Source organism: Rhamphochromis sp. 'chilingali' (genome assembly GCF_963969265.1).
Source record: "Rhamphochromis sp. 'chilingali' genome assembly, chromosome: 3".
NCBI classification, from domain to species: domain Eukaryota; kingdom Metazoa; phylum Chordata; class Actinopteri; order Cichliformes; family Cichlidae; genus Rhamphochromis; species Rhamphochromis sp. 'chilingali'.
The window spans coordinates 44,885,247-44,907,474 of record NC_137931.1 but is presented as its reverse complement, the minus strand read 5'-3'; the positions used below and the strand labels follow the sequence as shown (position 1 = coordinate 44,907,474).

General features: G+C 41.0%; 2 protein-coding genes across 6 annotated transcripts in view; both read left to right on the top strand.

The window, feature by feature from the left end:
- ttc39a (tetratricopeptide repeat domain 39A) overlaps window positions 1-7,664 on the top strand; it is a 31,787-nt gene extending 24,123 nt beyond the window's left edge. For all 4 annotated transcript variants that reach the window (XM_080877161.1, XM_080877162.1, XM_080877164.1 and 1 more), the window contains 10 exons: window positions 66-174; window positions 258-325; window positions 419-478; window positions 988-1,149; window positions 2,517-2,608; window positions 2,943-3,063; window positions 3,774-3,885; window positions 4,052-4,166; window positions 4,275-4,391; window positions 5,767-7,664. In XM_080877161.1, coding sequence (XP_080733287.1) covers window positions 66-174; window positions 258-325; window positions 419-478; window positions 988-1,149; window positions 2,517-2,608; window positions 2,943-3,063; window positions 3,774-3,885; window positions 4,052-4,166; window positions 4,275-4,391; window positions 5,767-5,881 — 1,071 coding nt within the window. In that variant the 3' untranslated portion in view covers window positions 5,882-7,664. The remainder of the gene's footprint in view (window positions 1-65; window positions 175-257; window positions 326-418; window positions 479-987; window positions 1,150-2,516; window positions 2,609-2,942; window positions 3,064-3,773; window positions 3,886-4,051; window positions 4,167-4,274; window positions 4,392-5,766) is intronic.
- A 495-nt stretch (window positions 7,665-8,159) lies between these two features.
- Window positions 8,160-22,077, top strand: rnf11b (ring finger protein 11b). Of its 2 annotated transcripts, XM_080877809.1 has the most exons (4): window positions 8,160-8,720; window positions 17,998-18,167; window positions 19,937-20,150; window positions 20,342-22,077. In XM_080877809.1, exons 1-3 carry the CDS (start codon window positions 8,598-8,600, stop codon window positions 20,106-20,108), a joined length of 465 nt encoding a protein of 154 aa, XP_080733935.1. In that variant the 5' UTR covers window positions 8,160-8,597; the 3' UTR covers window positions 20,109-20,150; window positions 20,342-22,077. The 2 variants fall into 2 exon arrangements, with proteins under 2 accessions (XP_080733935.1, XP_080733934.1); XM_080877808.1 differs by having other exon boundaries at window positions 19,937-22,077.
- The last annotated feature ends 151 nt before the right edge of the window (window positions 22,078-22,228 follow it).

Here is a 22,228-nt window from a genome sequence, read left to right as displayed (position 1 = left end):
AGATCTTCCACAAATGAAGACTTAATGTAGACTCAGAAAATGTGTGCAACTGTGTGTTTATATAGGAGTTTGGTCTCCAGCAGCTTCAAGAGGGCTCAGTAGAAAGTACATTCAGGTCCTTCCTGTGCAACATGCTTCTCCTCTGTTATCACACGTTCATGAGCTTCATACTAGGTGAGCAACACACCCACACACGCACATCTTCAAATTAACACTAAAAGATGCAATCTGAGCTGGGTTCCTTCTGTCTCGCAAAGGCACTGGAGAAGGAGACGTTGAGGATGCAGAAAAACTGCTGGAGCCATATCTTAAAAAATACCCCAAGGTATGTCAGGATGAATGACTGTGTGTGCTTTTCAAATGTTGCTATGATTGTTTGTGTCATTCTCACAAACATACTGTGTTTGTCTTCATCCAGGGATCCATCTTTTTGTTCTTTGCTGGTCGGATAGAAGAGATCAAAGGCAACCTGGATGCTGTGAGTAATTTATTTTCCCTTGGAGAAAGTGTGTGTGTGTGTGTGTGTGTGTGTGTGTGTGTGTGTGTGTGTGTGTGTGTGTGTGTGTGTGTGTGTGTGTGTGTATTTTTAATGCATATCAGTAATGTATTTAAATCTTGTATTTTGTAGTTCTGTTTATGTCAGTATATTTATGTTTTTTGCACCATGTGAGAGAGTACTGCCTTCATCTTTTAATCCTTACATAATGACAATAAAGTCTTGAATCCTGAATGTTGAAAATGTGAAGTACCAGAATGAAAAGCTCTTTCAAATACTTAACAAATCACCTCATGTGGAATAAAGGTCATAACTATTTTTTTCTGTATTTTGCTCATTTTTCTAAACATTGATTGCCAGTTTTGTGTCCTTAACTAAAATACTGATAAAGTCAAATCATCTCTTCTGCAAACATATCATATCGGTATCATAATTTAGTGGCATATGTTTGACAAACAGCGATTCTCAACCTTTACGTGCCTTTCTTCCAGGCTATCAAGCGTTTTGAGGAGTGCTGCGAGGCTCAGCAGCAGTGGAAGCAGTTCCATCACATGTGCTACTGGGAGCTGATGTGGTGCTTCACATACAAAAGGCACTGGAAGATGGCCTACTTCTACGCTGACCTGCTCAGCAAGGAGAACTCATGGTCCAAGGTGGGCCACCATAATGTGGGATGTGAATCTGAGTGGGCAAAGTAATAAAAGAAATGTAAAAGTTAGTGAAGTCAAGATAAAAAATAAATAAACAACAACCGTGGTGCAAAAAACAAAAATCATTGTAAATAAAACAAACATGATATGCTTAAAAACAACATTACCAGGATAGAATGCGGATCAGACTGGTTCTTAGTCAAATGAAATACAGTTAAATACTTTCTTTTCTTTCGGCTGCTGCCTGTAGGGGTCGCTATAGAGAATCGCCTGCCTCCATCTCTCCCTATCTCCAGCTTCCTCCTCTGTGGTCTTCTTCTTTTCCTCCTGCCTGGCAGCTCCATATTTGCCCAGATTATCCGCTGTTCCTCCTCTGCACATTCCCTCTTTAACTATTCAGTCTGAGCTCTCCCTCTGATGTAGATATGATTAAATACAGTAAATAATACATTAAATCTTAAGTACAATTTCAAGAAAATAAATATTAAGATTTTTCATAAAGTTTTTACTAAAAAAGGAATATTTAATGTGAGAGGGGAGCTATCCCAGAGCTTTGAAGGTGCTCCTCTATACACTCCATTTTAACATAACAAAACATTTACATTTTTTCCGAGGCTTTAGCTGTAGTGCTACACTTTTTGATTTCATATACCTTTGGTTCCCATTTATTTTTCAGTCTTGGCACAGATTTTACTTTTTGACTCAACCCTCCCATATACTCACATCTGGCAAAGGCACTAGGAGTTCAGTTTTATTACCCGATGAGGTTGAGTTTGTGTCTCCTCTTCTAAATAAACTCTTTACAAATTCCATTTCAAAAGTTCAGGAAAGCAGAGATGATTAAGGGCCACAGGAGACTTTGGCTGTTGAGCGACTGCAAAGAGTCAATAAAGCCATCTATCCATTTTCTTAACTACTTATCCAGTTCAGGGTCACGTGGGGGGCTGGAGCGTATCTCAGCTGTAACTGGATGAGAGGTGGGATATACCCTAGACAAGCTGCAGGTCCATCATCAGACCGACCATCCCTCCATCCATCCATCCGCCCATCCATCCATTTTCTTCGGCTTATCCAGTTCAGGGTCGTATGGGGGCTTCAACCTATCCCAGCCGTCATTGGCTGAGAGATGGGATATACCACGGACAGCCTGCAAATGCATCACAGGGGCTGTTCAAACTAAACTGTGCAGTTATTTTAGCAGAAACAGACATGAACTGTTCTCAGGTCACAAGAACCAAAATCCTTCCAACATATAAAAGCACCACAAATGTGGATGTCCAACTTTTGATTTTTGTCTTTTTTCCCCTCCTTATCTCATTTTCAAAGGAAGGATGAGATTTAATTAGTAACCACGTTTTTCCTTCCCTCAGGCTACCTATGCATATATGAAAGCAGCCTACCTCAGTATGCTGACTAAGGATGATTGCCTAACCTTTGGGGAGACAGCACTTAGTCTGTTCAGGTAGGAATTAAGACGCTGCTGAAATTACTCAGCAAAGCAGAGATGACTCACTGTGAAAGTATCAATAATGTCATAATCGTATCTTCCCCAAAGAGCCTGTCCTTGGTAAATAATATGAGCTAATATTTAAGAATACTCTATAAGGTGTATCAGAGGAGTAATATGACAGAAATTAAACTGGTGTTTTTGGCATTAAACTCTTTTTGTGTCACAGATATTCTAATTTTTTGTGGTAACCATTAACGGTGCTCCATGATAAAACATTTGATTAGACTGTTGGGCTTTTAAAACTGTCTGGAGGATATGTAATTACTAAATGCATCTCATATTTCAGGCAGGTCCCAGGGCTCAAGCAGAAAATAGCAGGAAAGTCTTTGCCAACGGAGAAGTTTGCTATCAGGAAAGCCCGCCGCTACCTGGCAGAAAATCCCGTACCTCTTCCTGCTCCTCCGCTGGTGAGCACTGGATGACGCCATCTTGCATGTTGCCCAGTAAACATAAATTAAATTAAAGTAAAGCCAAAGACTTTACTTGACATTTGCCTCCTATTTACCCTGCGGTGCAGCCCTGTAAAACGTGAATGTACTGGTTCAGCCAATCAGAATGGACAGTTTATATGTGTGACTCATAGCTCAGACAGCTGTGCTATTCTACCCACAGACTTTATATAATAGGTGAACTTGTGAACTATAATTTTGAAACCTCAACTTTGTAATTTTGGTTGGTTTCATATTTGCTTGACCTGACTGAGACTGCACATTCGTACAAGTAGTGACGTATGAATCAGAAGTTAGTCGCTCCCTAAATCAACCTGCTGTGTCATCTATTCTACCCTAAATAGGATCATAATTTACTAAATAAACATTACGCCGTGTCAAATAAGCACTGAAACTAGTGACTGACCATAGCAGCATTAGCAAAGAGGTAATCGAGGGTTGTTATTTCACCAGTGGGGCACATTGCACAGTTAAGGTAGCATGGATCTGTTTTGAATGGCTGAACCTGTCAAATGCCACAGCAGTTTGCACATCTGTGCCCATAGTGCTAAAGGTGATTATCCCGAGTGTCACTGCAGAGAAAATGCTTTTTTTGTCAACCTGTAGTAAAAGATTATTATTGGTTGTTAGCCGTGCATGATTTGTGCATGTGTTTGTCTGTCTTCTAGGAGATGATGTACATCTGGAACGGTTATACAGTCATTGGCAAACACAAAGACTTAACTGAAGGCATGCTGAAAACACTGGATGAGGCACAGGCTCAACTTGAAAGTCTACCAAGTATGTAAATCCATTAAGCACATTTACAAAGACAATTCTGATTGAAATAAATGCTATATTACAGAAATTAATCCAAACATATTAGAGACGGGTGTTGATGTAGATATAATTGAGATTGTTTGTTCAGAATGACCCAGTCTGTCTTCTGTTTGCTGCCGACTTTTAGGAACGGAGTTCTCCATAGATGATCAGTGTTTGCTGAGCCTCCTGAAGGGACTGTGTCTCAAACACTTGGGTCACCACGAGGAGGCAGAGCACTACTTTACCCTCGTCCTCTGCAAGTAAGAGCCTTTCCTCAAAGTGCTTCAGTTACAGAGTCGTCTGATTCAGTCTTTCAGTTGTGTTCTGGTGAAAACAGGTTGACATTTGATTTTTGTTCTCGTCTTCAGTGAAACTCAGATCAAGTATGACCACTACCTGGTCCCCAATGCCCTGCTGGAACACGGCCTGCTGTGTCTGCAGCAAGGCAGAAAAGATGACGCTATCAAACTGCTAGAAACAGCAAAGTAAGTCTTTGAACCAGCAAAGCATATTTAAGTCATCTGTACTTAATAGAATATGTATGAATCAGATACTCTCCCACATTCTTGTTGTAGTGTAATCAAGTGTTAACAGTACATTATGCAGTCATGTGAAAAAGAACGCTTTTCACAGTATACTCCATGATTCATTAGCTGGTAGCACCAATAACTGAATTGAATGGCAGCGTAACTAAGGGAAGGTTCAGGGTCACCCGATTCAGTCCTAAAAATAAGCTTTATCAAAAAGGAACGTTTTAAGCGTGGTCTCAAAGTAAAGAAGGTGTCTGTTCCCCAAATCCAAACTGGAGCTGATTTCACAGAAGACGCCTGAAAGCTGAACGCTTTCCTGTTTATTTGTTTAATATGGATGTTGAAGGACGTAGGCTGGTCAAAAATGACTCCAACATTCATCGCAGTGTTACGGGAGGACCAGGTGATGCCATCCAGAGTTTAAACACCATATTTCTGAGATTTGTGCAAAAAACGTTTTATCTGAATTTGAAAGCGGGCAATTAGAGGTCACCCAAACCTTTATGTTTTTAAGGCATGCCTGCACTTTAACTAACTGTTGTGTGTCATCTGGCTTCATGGATAGGTAACGCTGGGTATTATCTGCATAGCAATGAAAATGTGTAATGCCTTCTAATAATAAGGACTAAGGGAAGCATGTATAATGTAAATGGAATTAATACTGATCCCAGCACAGAAGCCTGTGGAGCCTCCATAATTACCTTTATTGTGAAGATGACTCCCCATTGCAAAACGAGCTTAAATCATCACCCCTGGCCTCCACCACCGTGCTTGACAGTTAATATGGGGTGTGCTGATATGCTGTGTATGGTCTTGTTTTGTCCAAAGGATATCCTTGTAATTTATTCAGACCACAAACCTAAATCGTGCTGCTACGCTCTACCTCCTGGCAATTCTTCCAAACAAACCATACTTCTTCAATCTTTAATTGTACTGTGATGAACTTTGTCACAAACATGCTGAGACTCTCTCAGCATTGCATTGTCTGACTTTGGGGTGCTTTTCCTGGGCTTTTCCATGAGACACTTGAATGCTCCAGGTCACACTTGCTGATGATCAATTAATCTGTTTGATTAGGAACATGTAGTAATCTATATGACTACGTAGAGTCCAGCCAAAATGTTCATTTTTACATGACTGTACACATGAAACCTTTCATTAAGAATTTCCACTTTTGATGTTTTGAAATACGTCTTCCATTCATCTTCATGGTTTCACTCAGATTTGAGTGTTTTAGAATACGAGATAAAGTTTACTCGACTTTGCTATAAACTTCGGATTTCTGGGGTTCAGGTTGAACTTTCTTGATCTTCTTTTTTTTCTGTTTCAGGCAAAATTACAAAAACTACTCGATGGAATCACGGACACACTTTCGTATACAGGCTGCTTTGCACAAGGCCAAAGGCAGCGGGGAGAACGGTATCCATGTGCCCTCCAGCCCATAACAAACAGAGGACGGCACACTAAGGAAAGACAGCATTTGTCTCCTACAGTCTCATCATGCCAACACACAGACCAGGACAGACCTGATTATTAGGGAATAATTTGTTAGTTTTCATCAAGAGGCTAGGGGAAGAGGCTTTTCCTCATGTGTGCCAAGCAACTGCAGCTCTGACTGGCTTCGGTGGATTTGCCCTCTTCCAGAGATATATCCTCATGAACTTTACTTCCTTCTGATTTAAAATGGAGACTAATTATGAAATGTGCCTATATTTATGAAACATTGCTTCTAGCGGGGTCGTCTGTCTAGCACTGTGGCCACCTGTAAGTGGTGCACTGGAGTACAAAACACAATCAGATTTATTTGGTGTATATTCTAAGTTGCCTCTGCTAATACCCCGAGGGTAGAACATTCCTGGTGCAGGGTACTGAGTCTGCGATTTGATGGAGCCAGAGTACCAAACAACCTTTACAGAAATGACTGACACTAGCTTCTCCAAGTCATTTGATCTGGCTGCTGCAGAGTTTCCCATTTTTTGTGTAGAATATAAATGAGCGATTATTTAAAAATAAAAATGACACACAGTGATGTTTTGTTAAGTCCCTGAGAACTAGGAGATTCCTTGTAATTGGTTACTGATCAGCAATATAATCAAAAATGATATGTTGTTTAAATTTTTACACTAAACTTTGGTTTATTCTGTTTGTCAGAGAGAGAGTGTTTTATTGCGCATTTTCCTTTTTCCCCTTTTTCTGAAACATATTACATCAGTGGTAGACACACATGTATTTTGTGAGATAGCTCTCTCCGAGTTTCCCTTTGAAGAGATGATCAAATCTAAAATCTTGTTTTATTTATAGTTGCATTTTATGGCTTTTTGCACAGAGCTTTGGAAGTCAGCCAGATATGCAACCTCTCCAGAGTAAAAGAAAAAGAATGCCTCTAAGACTTCCTCTAAGACATTTATATACTGTAAATGGCACCTTTTACACAAATTGTCCCGTTTTAAGAGGACAGATGAATGTGTCTTTTAGAAAGGCAGACTCCCTTCTTTTCCCCTCCTGGTGTGTGGGACGGCCTCCAGCAGTACTTGAGCTCGAACAAATGGGCCTTTCACGGCGAGCGGCAAAGTGCTGCGTGCTTGTCCGCCTGCTGCATCTTTAGTAGGTGAAGGAGCTCAGAAGCATCGCAACCACCACAGTCTTCCTGCTTCAGGATCATCTTCTGCTGCTCTTGTATATTACATGCTTGCCCAGAAACATCTATTGAAGCACTTGGATGTTGTAATCACTTCCTGTATATAGTAATCTGGTTATGGATAAATAGGGGTCACCTCTAACATGGTTGGTGGTTAGGTTATTGGAAAGGTTGCGTACTTGCAATAGTGAGTAATAAACCTGAACTCACATGTTGTCTCAAGTGTTGGAATTAGAGCAGTAGAGCACTGTTGTTTTATTCATGATTAGAGTTCGATTTAGGATTTAAGATGGCTTGAAGTTCTTTTTTTCTAATGGTGAAGGAAATGCATTCTTATTGTTCTAACAGCAGCTGCTCTCCAGAAATTTCCCAAAACCACTCATGTTATACTTTCAAATAACATTATTTTCATTTTTTGCTCTTTGGGTTTGCAACTGCAGTCAAATTCTAACTAATGTAGTGGCATTATCTGCATATTTTACTGGGCATGGCTACCAAAATTACGGAATGACATTCCTGTACATACTGAATGTTTCCGTTGTAATTTAACATGATGAAAAGCAACTACAAATCCAATTTTGTGTTGTCTGGTTTTTCCTTTTAGCCATTTAAGCATAACAAAACAGAGTTTACAGAGTGAAGTGGTGTTAGGTACAGAACAAAGAACTTGACTGTACATCTGTTGTCCTTATATAATCTAATCTGTTAGATAAAGTCATCCTATTTTGTTGAAGTGTGAGACTCTGGCAGTCAGGGATACGAAAACAAGGACTATTATAACACGTCATACTCTATCGAAAACACACAAAGAGAATTTAAAAAAAAAATTATTCTAAATATTTAAATATCCAGCCGCAAGAAAAACTAAAAAGTGGGTGATCAAGTACTACTTTGTGGTCAGCAAGAGGAATAACACAAATACACTTACAAAGCTATCACAAAGGCTGTGTTTATGTTTTTAGCGAAGGGCAATTTGATCACGAATCTGATTGGCTGCTTAAAAGAGCCTACTCAAAGAAGGTAACAGCTCATTGGTTCTTTTTCAGCGGGGCGGTGCTTTGTGTTGCTACATCACCAGCTTTCGTTGTTCGGCTGCTGTCTGCAAACTGGAAAGTCCCCTTCAGACATAGAGGTCCGCGTCAGGAAAATTGCTGTTAGCGTTGTGATTTGCGTTGAGGGGTATTGAATTTTCCTTCCCTTCGATGCGTCAATAAACACAATTCTAGCTCGCTGTTTCAGCTCCGAATTTATTTATTTTTAGCTAAGCGATTAGATGTTCCCTTTCGAATGCTAGCTGGTGTTAGCAGGCTAGCTCTTTGTGTGGCTAGCAGCTAGCCGAGCGATGTTTTGTTGTTGTTAAACTGGGCAGCCCTCCTGTCGTCTGGGAAGGAGAATCATCAGCTGTGTATGGAAAAAACGCCCCATCGACGCCTTTTTCTCCTCTCCCATTGTCTGTGAAAGTGACCCTTGAAATTAGTAAAGCGAAGACGACAGAGGGGAGAGTTTGATTGAAGAGGGAGGAGATGGGAAACTGTCTGAAATCTCCCACATCGGATGACATTTCTTTGCTACATGAATCTCAGTCGGACCGGGCCAGCTACGGAGATGGTGCTGATCCCGATCAGGAGCCACCGCCCCCCTATCAGGTAACTTTCACCAACAGTTTCAGGGAAAATGAGCTCGTAGATATGTTTTGCCATGAGCAAAATTCATGAAATACCTGAAGCGTGGACAATGTCTGATAATGTGTGACGGGCTCGGCCCAAAAACGTCTGCCTTTATGCAGCTGAAGGCAAGATCAGCTGTTTACAGATCCAACATCACCCTTGGGCGGCAGAACGACTCAGTGACCCTGTCCCTTCATAGCATTGACACTAATCCGCTTTGTTCTGTCCGATGGTCCTGCCTCTGTCCGTCAATTCCCTGAAGTCATATCTTGATTCAGGCTTCACTGATACAACAGCAGCACGGCTTGCTCATTCAGAAACTCTGAACCAAATCATTTAGGCTCATGTAAGTCAGCACATAAATCTGTCATGGCCTGTGGTACACATTAACAGTGAACTTGAAACAGAGCCCAGTTCTCCATGTGTAGGAGAATTATGACTTGGTGACTTTCATAACTTTACTGCTTCTTTTGACTAATCTCCTTCAGGGCAACAACTTTGTATGATGACCTTATTTCCTGAATTAGATCATCCACAAACAGACCAGGCTATGCTGTAACTGTAAATATGATGCACAGTGTTACTTATCTTTCCTTTGTAATTTCTCTATAATACAGACCAGCAAGTTCAATGTTAAGAGACAGCTGGTATGTGTTATGTAAGCCTTGTCAGACAGTTTGCTGTTACTAGGTTAAGCTGTGCCTTATCTGTAGATTTAAGATAAGGATTTTTCTAAAGCATGGGAAACTAAAGGTGACATCAGGTCGGTACAGAAGGAGAGCTTGTGTTGTAGGATGTTACATAATGTAATGTTATATTCAGGCAAGCATGTTTTATTTTCATCACACTAGGGGTGAAAACCTAAAGGAGAGACTTTGCCAAGTTGTCCTAACATTTAAAAAGAAAAATTAACATCAAGGGCTTTCTAGCTGGATCTTGAAAAGTAATGTTTTTGAAATTAATGTGAATATACAAACACGAACACTGATTATTGGTGCATTATTTGAAAATCTAATTGAGCTTCATCAGGAAATCTTTAGGTAAATTTTGTTTTTTATAGATCTTCATATTAATTGGTAGAACTACAATGAATTTTGTACATTAGATGTTAAAAAGAAAAGAGGGGAATATACAAAATAACAAAGGAGCTATTACCATTACTTTTGCCCAAAATTAATGGTTAGCACATTTGTCTAACAAGCTAAAGATCCCTGGTTTGTTTCTGGGAGAAGACCCTGTTCCCTTTTGGAGTTGCATGAAGAGCATCTGTTTCCCGCTATGGAAAGTAGCTTCCTATCAGACAACCAGAATTGGGACATGGAAACTTGGCCCAAACACATTCAACCTCTCATTTATAAGCTTTGTCGTTTCTTAGACACTGTGTCCGAGTCGGTCAATATTATATTTGGACAGGTTGAGTATTTTTCCCCAGTTCATGTCCTTGTGTGAGCTCTGTCCAGCATACACCAGTGTGTAATTAGGTCAGCACAGTCAGCTGTGTTATCATAGATGATGAATGTTGTAATAAACCACACAATCTTTGCTAGGGGCCCTCTGGAAGAGCTCTCACTAAGCTTTCAGTGTTGTTCAGCAAGTCTGCGTGCAGTGTGTTTATACTGGCAGAGTTTCTCAAGAGGGTTGACTAACTAGTTAAAGCCTCCTTATAAAGAACTCTTTCAGAACAGCCAGCTTCTCCTTGGTGACCACAGTAATCGGCACCTTCACCACACGTTTTTTGTTCGGCATCAACACGCTTTGGGAATTTGTGGTGGAACGGGTATTAAATTCTCCCAAATGCTCCATTTAAAATTTAATTTGTTGCATTTGTGAAAGCTTTCACATGCTGCTGAGTGCAAATGTGTACTCTGGATACTGCCTGGAGGTCTGTCCTCCATACAGAGGGTGAGATTTGCAAGTCATGGTGCAAAACTTGATGCTGGCAGTGGCAACAGTGAAATCCAAATCAAGGACAATATGAGCTATAGCTGTGCTTATGCTACAAAATGAATCAGAAAGGGAAGCTTTTGTGTAGTTGTCAAATAAGCATTGACAAGGATTTATTTAATCGATGAAAAGCAATCTGTCACACTGGAACTGTTGTTGATGGCTCTAATGTAATTAAATGTTGAATTGTGTTGCCTTCTGTCATTTTCATATGTGGGCCATACTCGAGACATAACAGTCTAATCAGCACACTTTGGTTAGGATGCCCACTGAAGCCCTTAAATTGAAAAACAGGAAATGATTAATGGATTTGTCTCCAATTTAAGATTCGTTAACACTTCGTTTCTGTCTGTAGCTTAAGTTATACCTAGCCTGAGGTTTAGCCAACCTGGAAACTGTAAATAGTGCCCAAGTACATCTGTAACAAATGCAACATTTTATAAGTGCATACCTGTCTTCAGATGTTTCCCCATCGATTCTAAACAACCTCGTGAGGTTGTCTGCATGTTAAACTGATTGGAAATCACTGCTGTCTGTATACAGAGCATTCATGATCCAAAGTCCAGAACTGGCTCTGTCGACTGTATGTTGGCAGCCTGCATTTGGGGCTGTTGAATAACTTCATGGCTTATGAAGACAGTGCACAGATCTGACATTCATAACTCCATATGTGGACACTTCACATAGATGCTATAGAGAACCATGAAATGGATAAGATACTATTATAATCCTTTTTCAGGGAATTTTGGTTTTTTTGTTAGTTTTTATTCCGACTCCTCTCTTTCTCAAGTTACCTCTCAGGTATAATGTTGTGGCTAATTTTTGCAAAATCCTTGTAAAGAGGAATGGTGGGATTAATTTTTATAATTGTTACATTACACATACAGATGGACCCCCGATAAAAAAACAAAAAAAACAAAACAACAACATAAAAACAAACAAACAAAACCCCAAATACTATTTAGTAAGATGTTGACCCACCACATGTCACAAGAACAAATTCACTCTATTTTAGCAATTTCACAAGTGCCTCGAGCTCTCTTGGTGGGACGTTACACATTTCCTTTAAATTACATTCCAAAAACATTGTCACTTGTACTTGACCTTTGTCAGGTGACTCAGTTAGATTTTGTTTGTAAGTTTTGATCCAAAACATGCTCAGTCATTTAGTGTTTGTGTATAAAATTATAGTTAGAAATCCAGGGATCCGGTGATCCTTGTTAGCAAACATTTGGCAATAGCGGGGAGGAACAATTTAAATTTAACATGAAGAGGCTGATGGATGAGCCAAGCTCATGGAGGGGCAGACATGGGCCATGATTGAGAGGTGAGAGGAAGAGTGCTATTGGATGCACTAATCAGCGTTTATTTACAGCTGCAAGAAGGGTGCAGAATACGACATACAGGCCAAATCTCACCAGTCCCTGCTTCTCCACAGACACTCAGGCCACAGGTGAAAAATAAAAAACTTTTATCCTGCATTACATCCAACTGAAAATATTTATGAACAGCACTAAGTGATGGAAGGCTTACACTTTGGTGTATCAGGATCTCGCCGAGTGTGGCTGGAATGAGAGTTAACACCTCAAAGTCCATGGTTCTCAGATAGAAAAGACTGGAGTCTCCACTTTGGGTCAGGGACAAGTCAGTCCCCTAAGTGGAGGAGTTTAAGTATTTTCGGGTCTTGTTCTCGAGTGACTGGAATGGGGGATTGACGGATTGGGGTTGCATATGCAGCGATGTGGATGTGGTATCAGTCCATTGTGATGAAGAGAGCTGGACATAAAAGCAAAGCAGATGAGCTACATCCATATCCTCACCTATGGTCACAAGCAAGGTAGTGATTGGAAGAACGAGGTTGAGGATACAAACGGTGAAAATGAGCTTTCTAGGAAGAGCCTGCCCTCTTCCTTAGAATTAAGGTGACGAGTTCAGTCATTTGTGAAGCGCTTGGAGTAGAGCCAGTTGAGGTCTTTCTGGCATCTGGCTAGGATGCCTCCTGGGTGAGGTGTTCCAGGCATTTCCTTCTGGGAGGAGGCCCCAGGTTGAACCCAGGACATGCTACAGAAATTGTGTCTCTTGGGTGTCTTAAGAACGTCCCTGTGCTCCCCCGGATGAGCTGTAGGAGGTGGTTGAGAGAGGGAGGTCTGGGTTTCTTTGTCTAGGCTGCTGCCCCTGTGACCTGACTCTGGATGAGTAGCAGAAAATGGGTGGATGCATTTGCTTGCCCTCCTCCTTCTGCTGTGAGTTTCTTAATCTCTGCAACTCCTGTATACTTCCCTCATTCTTTCAACTACCACCAGAAATAGTTATGAAGTAGTGACGCTACTGAGTCAAATTGTTTGGAGCAGTATTGGAAAAGGATACATTAAAGTATAAATTGTCCCACACCCATTAAATTTCCTTATATTTGCCTCATTTCAGATTGTTTAGGATAAGGAAATACTCCTAGTATAATATTATTTTAAAGGCCAAATGTAAGAATTTGCAGTCTGTGCTGTCACTGGCTATAGATGGGCGATGGATGGATTTAGAAAGCCAAGTAGGGGACATGAGTCCTGTGAGCCGGCCACTTAGCCTAGCATACCATTAAAATTCTTGTCAAAACAAAACGAGTCATTGTGTGTTTGCGTCAGTTGTTTTTATAAACTGTGAAACAAAGGAGAGGGAGGTGCAGTTCAGTGTGTGTTCTTAGCATTGGGCTGTAGCTGTAAGCTTATGCCTGCGTATTTTTGTGCAGACGGGCGTATAGCAGACGGTGTGTGTGTGTGTGTGTGTCGACTGTGGTGATTTGGACAGCAGCTGGCGAGACAGGAGCTGACTCATCTCGGTCTGGACCACAGGAGATAAGGCACCCCTGTGTGTTTTAGAGGGGGGGTGCGTGCATATGTGTGTTCACTCTCGGCTGTAACACCAGAGTATCCTGATAGAAGCAGTGACAAGTGTTTTTATTGATCACATTTAGTCTGGCCTATATTCTACTTTCATCTTGTTTCATAGCTAAATCTTATTGGCTGAGACACTTTGCAGACTTTGAAATTTTCCCTCTTTGTTGTTGGAGTTATGATCAATTTTAGTGTTTTTTGTATAAAATGATGTCAACGATCTCAGGTTTTAATTTGTCACCCATCTGTCTGCAAATCTAATACAGGTGATATTTCTGTCTTCAGTCTGCCAGCACAGGAGGGTCAAAGAGGATCGGAAACATGTCACATAAGAACCAGTCATAAAGTTTCTCCTGATGAGGTTTTAATATGCTCTCTCACTGTAGTAGATACACAAGAGGAGCACAGTCTATCAACCAGCTGCATTACTGTTGGGATGAGAGGGCTCGCCAGCAGTTTGCTTTAAACACAGTGTGCTCAGCCAGGTTGCTTTGGTGGCACTTTCTAATTGGCCTTCAAATGTGATGGAGCCGAGAAAAAATAAGAAATGAAAACTGAAAAGTATTTTTCTGAATGATTTCGGTGCATGTAATAGAATATTGTATATTTATTTTTGAAAGTATATTGTAATGTCCCAGACTACATTCACAAACATGCTAAGAAAGTGTGCATGTGTCGCAGTCGAGGAAAACGGGAAAAACTGTGTAACTTCTTCATTGTGTCCAGATAATGGTAATGAGCTGAACTTTAGGTCCTCGGCCTTAATCAAAGGTAAGGGTTACATTACTTCATTCTTACATGATGTTGATCTTTAGCCTTGTAAGGAAGGCGGCAATAAACCCCACTGGAGGAGCCTCTGATTACCTACATTTTGTCCTAATATGGTTACAGAAACATTGGGGGCGTGGAGAAAACCGCGCTGACAAGCGTGTTATTGTACTGCAGGTCAGTGACATAGACGTGGGCTTTGCCTCCAACACAGAGCTTATCACAGAGCCCTGACTCAGCTACAAGTAAATTCTTTTGTTCTCTTCACAACTTCATCCAAAAGTTTAGTTCTCATTTTCCTCGGACTGAAAACTGAGAGCCGAGCTACAAGTAATGATGATCAGATGGCTCGGGGGGGGGGTTTGATTAGTATATTACAGAGGCATAACTAATGTTCATGCAGGACTTTAAATTGTGGTACAAACTATGTGTTTAAAGTTGGGTGTCGCCAACATGACATCACCTATTAAAGCCTCAAGCTGAGTATTTTTGCCTTGAACGTGCTTGTCTTTAGAAACCAGACGTGTCAAGCTGACTGGGGCAATTTTTGCAGAAAAACTGCTTTTTCATCCCTTTTTTACACTAATGGGGACATCATTTATAAGAATTAACATCCAGGTTTTTCTTTTTCTTTTTTGGGGATGTGTTTAATATTAGTTATAATATCATTGGCCAGCATCGGTGGATCAACTTCCTGCTTTGATGAGATCATTTACCGGTGTTGGCACACTTTGAGTCTTGTCCTGTTATCGCACCACAAAACACATCCTGTGATGCTAACGCGCATCATTCGGCCCCCGTTATTGTTCTTGCTGCCGGTGTGCATGCTGCCCTGCGTTGTGTGCAAGTGTCTGCAGGTCTCGTTCAGAGATTTTGTTACTTTGCAGGGCTCAGAAGAAGAGCTAAGATTTCAGAGACTGCGAACGCTTCATGTTTCAGGTGTTGCTTCCCTTACAGCTTGATGCAGGATGCAGATAGTCACCCCCCAGCTGATTTCTTTTGGAAACCTTCCACTTATTGTGTGCATCTGCTTCCCCTACTTGCTACCATCACCTTGATTCCCGCTCACCATTAGCAGCCTGAGCCTGGCAGGCTGACAGTCGCTGCTGTAGCTGCTGTGTGCTTGGCTCAGCAACCTACAGCATGCTTGGCAGAGAGAACCAAGGTCCACCCCCCCTCATTAGTTCCCCTTTCACCCTTTTGGTACCACTGAGGTCACTTAATAAACAGTTGTCAGCCCAGCTGACATATGACAACAATTACACTGCTGACCATTGCACAGTTGAGGACCCTAAACACACACAGTGCAGCTGCTGCTCCCCCCCCTCCCCAAGAGGCCCCGTCTGCAGCTTTTATTATCGCTGCCTGGCTTTTAGAGTTGGCTAAAAAAATGGCTGTCAGAGGAGGAACAGACAGCCTCGACTGCTAAAATTATGCTGACTCATGGGTTAAATGTTGCTGAGAGACTGAGAGGCTAGCTAGCATCTCCATCTGTCCCATTAAAACTCTTTAGCTTTAAAAGATAGCATTTCAAACAAATTAAAAAGTAGACTGCTTGTGTGTGTCTGTGTGTCACCTCTCATGCTTAAACACAAAACAAAAAAGCAATCTCGCCCCTGAAGGTACAGTTACAATACCTTTGACACTTCTTTGACTTCTTACAGAGGCCTTTTCCAGGCATCATCTGTTTAATCGAATATGTTGTCGTCCACTTTCCAGCTGTGATTTTAATTGGGTGGACTACATATGAAAAGAAATAGACAGCACAGTGGGCAATGTCATTAAGAAAGTCATGAAGCATGAAGGACAAAACTGTGAAACCTGTAGAAACCACAGCTTTGTATGATACCAATCGTGGTTTGTTTGATTCACATTGTGACAGAAAGACACTACACTACCCACAATCCTGAATTTAAACAGCGATATTCTTGATTGGTGGAGATCGCTGTTACCATGCAAATGTCAGAAACTGGTAGAGCGGTGATTGAGGTCAGGAACAACTGTACAGTACTGATAACTAAGCTATCATTTACATACACACACAACATGAACTACAAAATCTCTTTCTGTTCAGTTTTAACAACACTGCAGCAATAAAAAGGATTTTCAAAGTTTTTTTGTTTTGTTTTAGTTTTTGATCCTGAACACATTTTGTTCTGGCCGTGATTTGCTTTGTGGCTGGTTGGTTTGGTTTAAAGCTTGAAAGTCTTTATATAAATATTTTCTGAAATATTGTGTTGTCAGGATAAACTCAGAGCTGAGTAAGAAGGCTGCACGGTTATGCTGCGTTTCAGATACCTCAGAGTTCAGGAGTGTTGTCACTCTGAACCCGGCACATTCAGATGGCTAACTCGGGTCTGCTCCGAGCTTCTAATGGTGAATTTATGGTACTGTGGTTGTGTCTGTTTGTGGAGGTATTCAGGTATGCTGAGGGTTTCTCAATCTACACAAACGTGATTGTGTGCAGCTCGTAGTTTGATGTGACTGACGCTGGAACAGGAAATGAAGTAACATCACTGTCAGAAAATAACATTATATTACACTGTAAGGACAGTCAGAATACAGTGCATGCTTTGGTGTGACGATATTGTGCCTCTCATGTTTGCTTTGACTCTTTAATACTGAAACCCGTTCACTTTGACTCGCTGTTACTTTGATGACACATTAATCTTTCACTTATGTGGTTTTCCAGGCCAGTGTTTAAAAAAACCAAAGACAAGAAAAGAAACCCATCCCAGACATAATGACAGACTTTTCATTTCACACTTCTCTCGACTGAGGCTGCTTTGATGTTTGAGTCAGAAAATTATTGAGCTAGAAATATGAGCTGCTTTAAATTGGCATTTAAAAAAAACAGTTAATGCTCAAAACCCAAATGGATTTGTTTCCTGCTGGGATCCTTATTTGTTAGGAAAATGTGCATCAGTTAGAAATACTGTTAAATAAATAAAGTTACTTTTAATGACGTGAACTAGAACAACAGTAAGATTTCCCATCGCATGTTGGTATCGGCTGCAGTGGCTTATGGGTGTGGGGAAACACTACCATCTACTGCCTGAAATCATTAGCTTACAGCATGTCCAGACATCCAGGCCTAATAGACTGCTTTAGATACTGACGATGGATATTGTGAGGATGTGAGTCTTATTTTGGGCCGGCTTCTCGACACTGACAGTTATATATTAGGAGAGTTTGTTGGATTGTGAGATTGTTGCACTCGAGTACTTTGATTTTGTAGAGGACTAAAGTGAATGAACCCGTCTGCTTGTTAAGCTGAGGGATTTTATGTGATAAGCCTCATCAGTGTTGTACTGGCAGAGTTTATTTTTATGTCCCGGCTCACATAATAAGTTTGTGCCATAATCAGGAGTTTTTCTTCTTTCCTTTTTGAAAGTGAGAAGGCCCAAATCTTCCTTTGTTAAAGTAAATCCAGCACAGATATAGCCTGCTGAGAGATTCGGTGACGATATCCTCTCAAACAATACATTTTTTTTTTTTTTTTTTTTTAAAGGCCAACTTTGAGGTGTATTTTTCAGACGTTTGTACTTAGTGTTTCTCATCAATTCTTCCCCTGCCACAGCTTTCATGTTACAGATTTTGTAAAGTAGACTTACTCAACAGTGTTAAGCCTCTTTATGTTGTCTCTTTTCTTCCTGCAGGAGCAAATCCATGTGCCTGTCTACCATCCGACGCCCAGCCAAACCCGACTGGTCACTCAGCTGACCGAAGAGGAGCAGATCCGAATCGCTCAACGCATCGGGCTTATCCAGCACCTCCCAAAGGGCGTGTATGACCCGGGAAGGGATGGATCCGAGAAGAAGATCAGAGAGTGAGTAGAAGCTCTGAGTGGGCAAACACAAATACTGCTTCACTGCAGAATTCAAGAGTTACATACGTTTCAAACAGGAGTTTATTCACTGAGTTACTGCTTGGTTTTCCACACAGCTTCATGTTGGCACATTCCAGTAAAATTCAGAATATAATAAATTCTTGTTATTAGCATGAAAACATTGCTTTGATACAGAGATGTGTAGTTACAGTACAGCACAAACCTTGATATTTTTGGGGGGAGCCGCCCACTTTGATTTTAGGTGGGTTGGATAAGTAAAACTCTCCTTTCTGTCTGTGCAAAGGAGTTTTTTCTGTCATTGGTTAGTGCAGCAGTCAAATTACAGCAACGCTGGGAGAGAGCGAGGGGAAGTCATGCAGCGAGTGGTTGTGGGTTGGACTCAAATCTGGCCGCTGCACTCCAGCTGTGTGGCATGTGGTCGCCTTAGTTAATCTACGTGATAAAGAAATGCTGCTATAGTAAACTAAAGCCTGTCAGCGTGAGCATTTAAATTGTAAGAATATGTGTAAAATGACAGAACGCGCTCTCATTGCCCAGACTGTCCTGTAATTATTATCAGGGGCAGTTCCAGTTTCAAACTTTTAGGGGGGCTCAGCTGCCAATCATAATCTCAGCAGTGCCTTGTAATTAATATTAATGCAATGTGCTGTTTGCGACTGTAATCAGCCCTTTTGACATTTGCAAACCTCAATTCAGTTGGATAAACATTAGTTTTACCTTCAAAAGCAACATAATTACCGTATTTTTTGGACCATAAGGCGCACTGTCAATTTTTGAGGAAATTAAAGGATTTTAAGTGTGCCTTAGTCTGAAAAATACGGCAGTTGGATGACCTATTGTAGTGTCTAAGAACAGACACTGCAGTAGATCCTCTCTCTCCATCCTCCTCACTTGACTAGAAACTAGAAAATGACAAAGATATAATCTTATAATAATTATTATAAGAGCATCGACAACATTACAGCACACTGCTTAGTTATCTCAAATGAATGAATGAATCAGTGAATGTCAGTGAAACAGAAGCTGCAGCTTTATCATTTTTGGTGAATTTGATCACATGTCCACTCTTACCTGTTTCCTTTTGCTCTCTGTCCTCCTCTGTCTTTGTGCCGTCACCCAAAAATTATATGTTACAGTGAATAAAAGGCATAAACCGATCATTATCAGTTCATAGCAATATTCAAACTGAATCCAGGCTGCTGCGGGACATAGACAGGTTGACATTTTGACTTGCGGTCACCTGGATCTGGAGCTCTGTCAACTTCAGGTCCCAAAGTCAAACGAACACTGCAGCATCACTGAGAGTTTAAACTGTCTAAAGTCTTTCATCTTTAATAAAATGATCAGCTTTGCTGCTTTACCAGGTGTAACAATGAAGTTTAACATCCAGGCATCCATGAAAACAGCATTTATTAAATTTAACTGAGTTAGAAGTTAGCAGGAAGTTAGCTCGCTAGCTTCCACCTGATATAGCATGTTCTGACTGAGAGATGAATCTTTTAGATCAAATGTTTTGAATTAAATAATTATTTTTTTATCTCAAAAATGTCATATTATTTATTCTGCATTTTATTTTATTCCAAATTCCAGGGATGTGCCTTTAAATTGAGAAGTAATCATTTATCATAGTTGAAGGTCTGTCTGTGTATTTTTTGTTTTTTACTTGTTTTGTTGTTTCCTGTGTAGTTGTGCTGTTCAACCAATGACTAGTGTGTTTTTAATAAGACAAATGTTGTTCACCATTGCAGGTGTGTCATCTGTATGATGGACTTTGTCTACGGAGACCCGATCCGGTTCCTGCCCTGCATGCACATCTACCACATGGACTGTATCGATGACTGGCTGATGAGATCCTTCACTTGCCCCTCGTGCATGGAGCCTGTGGATGCTGCACTGCTTTCCTCCTACGAGACCAACTGACACGAAACCCCTTTGGACTAAACCGGACACGCACAAACACATGTATACGCTCACACAAACACGGACATGAATTATGCATAAAAATGAAAATACACAAAACACTTCCATCTTTGCTGTATCCTGGATTAGTAAGATGGCGATTATAAAAGCAGTGATTATGTTAAAGATGTACAATGAATTCTGTGTGGGTGTACGTAAGTGTTTGTCTATTTGTGTGTGCACAATTTCCTCAGTTGGCCTGCTGGACAGGATTACATCTGGGAAAGGACTGGAAGAATGAAGGGTTTTTTGTGGTATGGACAAGCAGGACTGAGGAAAGACGACAGAGGGCGGTGGAATGCACAGGGGCGTTGTAACGGGACATCGAAGGCAATGGATGGTGGATTCATCGTTACGGTTCAGAAACTTTATCAAGGTCTGGTTTTAAATTTGCGATACACGCACCTTCCTCCTTAACTTTGGGCGCGGTGATTGGAATGAGCCTGAGAGAGACTGCAGGACTGCTCTCACCTGATTACTGTAACGCCACGCTGCAGGACGGAGGAGAGAGGACTTCCGAATCCTTCAGAAATGCTGCCATATGCCTCTCTGTCAAAACTGCTGCAGAAGAACTGTTGCAGAAACAGATATGTGATTTTAAGACTGCCAGAGATGGACATCAGACTTTGGACTGCTAACTTACGATTTATTCTGCACATGTACCAGAGGCCTGTTCTCAGACGGGCCTTGAGTCGTCTCTGTACAGACGTTTCCTGAGAAAAATGAGATCAGTAGCTCGGTGGATTCACTGTCCGGTGACTTTGTGAAATCTGTTTGTTTTGTCAGGCAGCATAAGGGCTCTGTTAACCAGTGTTTACCACCAACACAGACATGACTAAAGGAAGTGCAGTGTGTGCTGATGTAATGGGCTGTGGTAGAGTTTTGTTGTTAAGGTCTTGACTTCTTATTCAGTGAGATGTCACATTATTGGCCAAAGCACAAGTAGACCAGTTAACAAACCATAAATACACACGAGACATTTGCACTTCCTAATCAGACCAGAGACAGGAGGACCACATGCAGTTGTAATTATGTGAATGTAAAGTATCTGATTTGCTTTATGTGCATCCTCTTTACCACTGCAGTTATTTGTAATGAAAGCCACTGTCTCTGTGGAGTGGGAGCAGAGTACTTAATTTATTATAGAAATTAACCAAACTACTGAATTAATTCCAAGGATTGTGTCCCTGTTCTTTGTGCTGAAGACAAAATTAAAACGTAGACAAGGTTGGGCTTTTTTAATGTGCTTGGAAAATCAACTTCCTGTCCTCCAAAACAGGCGGTGAAAGAGTGTGATGTGGTCATAATGATGGAGTATGCAGTTATGTTTGGTTTCAGTTTAAAAATGTTCGGTTTCTATGCATTTGTATTCTCATTTTCTTGGCATCGAGTTGAGTCCTCTGAACAGGATTTCTTTGCCGCATTATAAAATGTCCATTGCCCAAGTCACCAGGTTTACAATAAAAGCACAAAGAAGTACAACATTTTCTTTGATAGTGTCCTTCCCCAGCTAACGTTAGCATGTGAGTGAGTCTGTAAATGTAAATCCTGCAGAAAATGGTTGATATTTAAGCTCCCCTTGCATACAGATCTCTGTGATCTGTGAATGCTTTTCAAGGACCTTTGTGTTTTGCGAAATTTGGTGGGTGGGCAGGTCGGTGGCTTAGTTTTTGCACAGTACTGTCATGTACGTAACTCTTTATGTTCTAAATTGTCCATCATTAGGGTGGAGCTCCATGGCCTTAGGTTACACATAAGTGAAGGGTTGATATCTGTTGCTAAAATGTGAGCACAGGTGGTAATAGGCAGACTGCAAATGCTGCTGCTGAGCTGTCAGACATTGTACATGTCATGTAATGAAGACTACAGGAGGTGTATCAGAAAATGTCCCAGTACATTGTCACAAACTAATAAATGAACTCTGTGTGTATCGTGGTTCTTTGGTTTCCTCCTGGCTCTTAAGCACGTTTCGATCTCCGGCTCCTTGCAGTGGAAAAGCAGATGACACATATCCTCTGGTTTCAGTATGAACTTGATCACACCCAAGTGCAGCTGACCAATAACTGTGGTTATAAATGTGC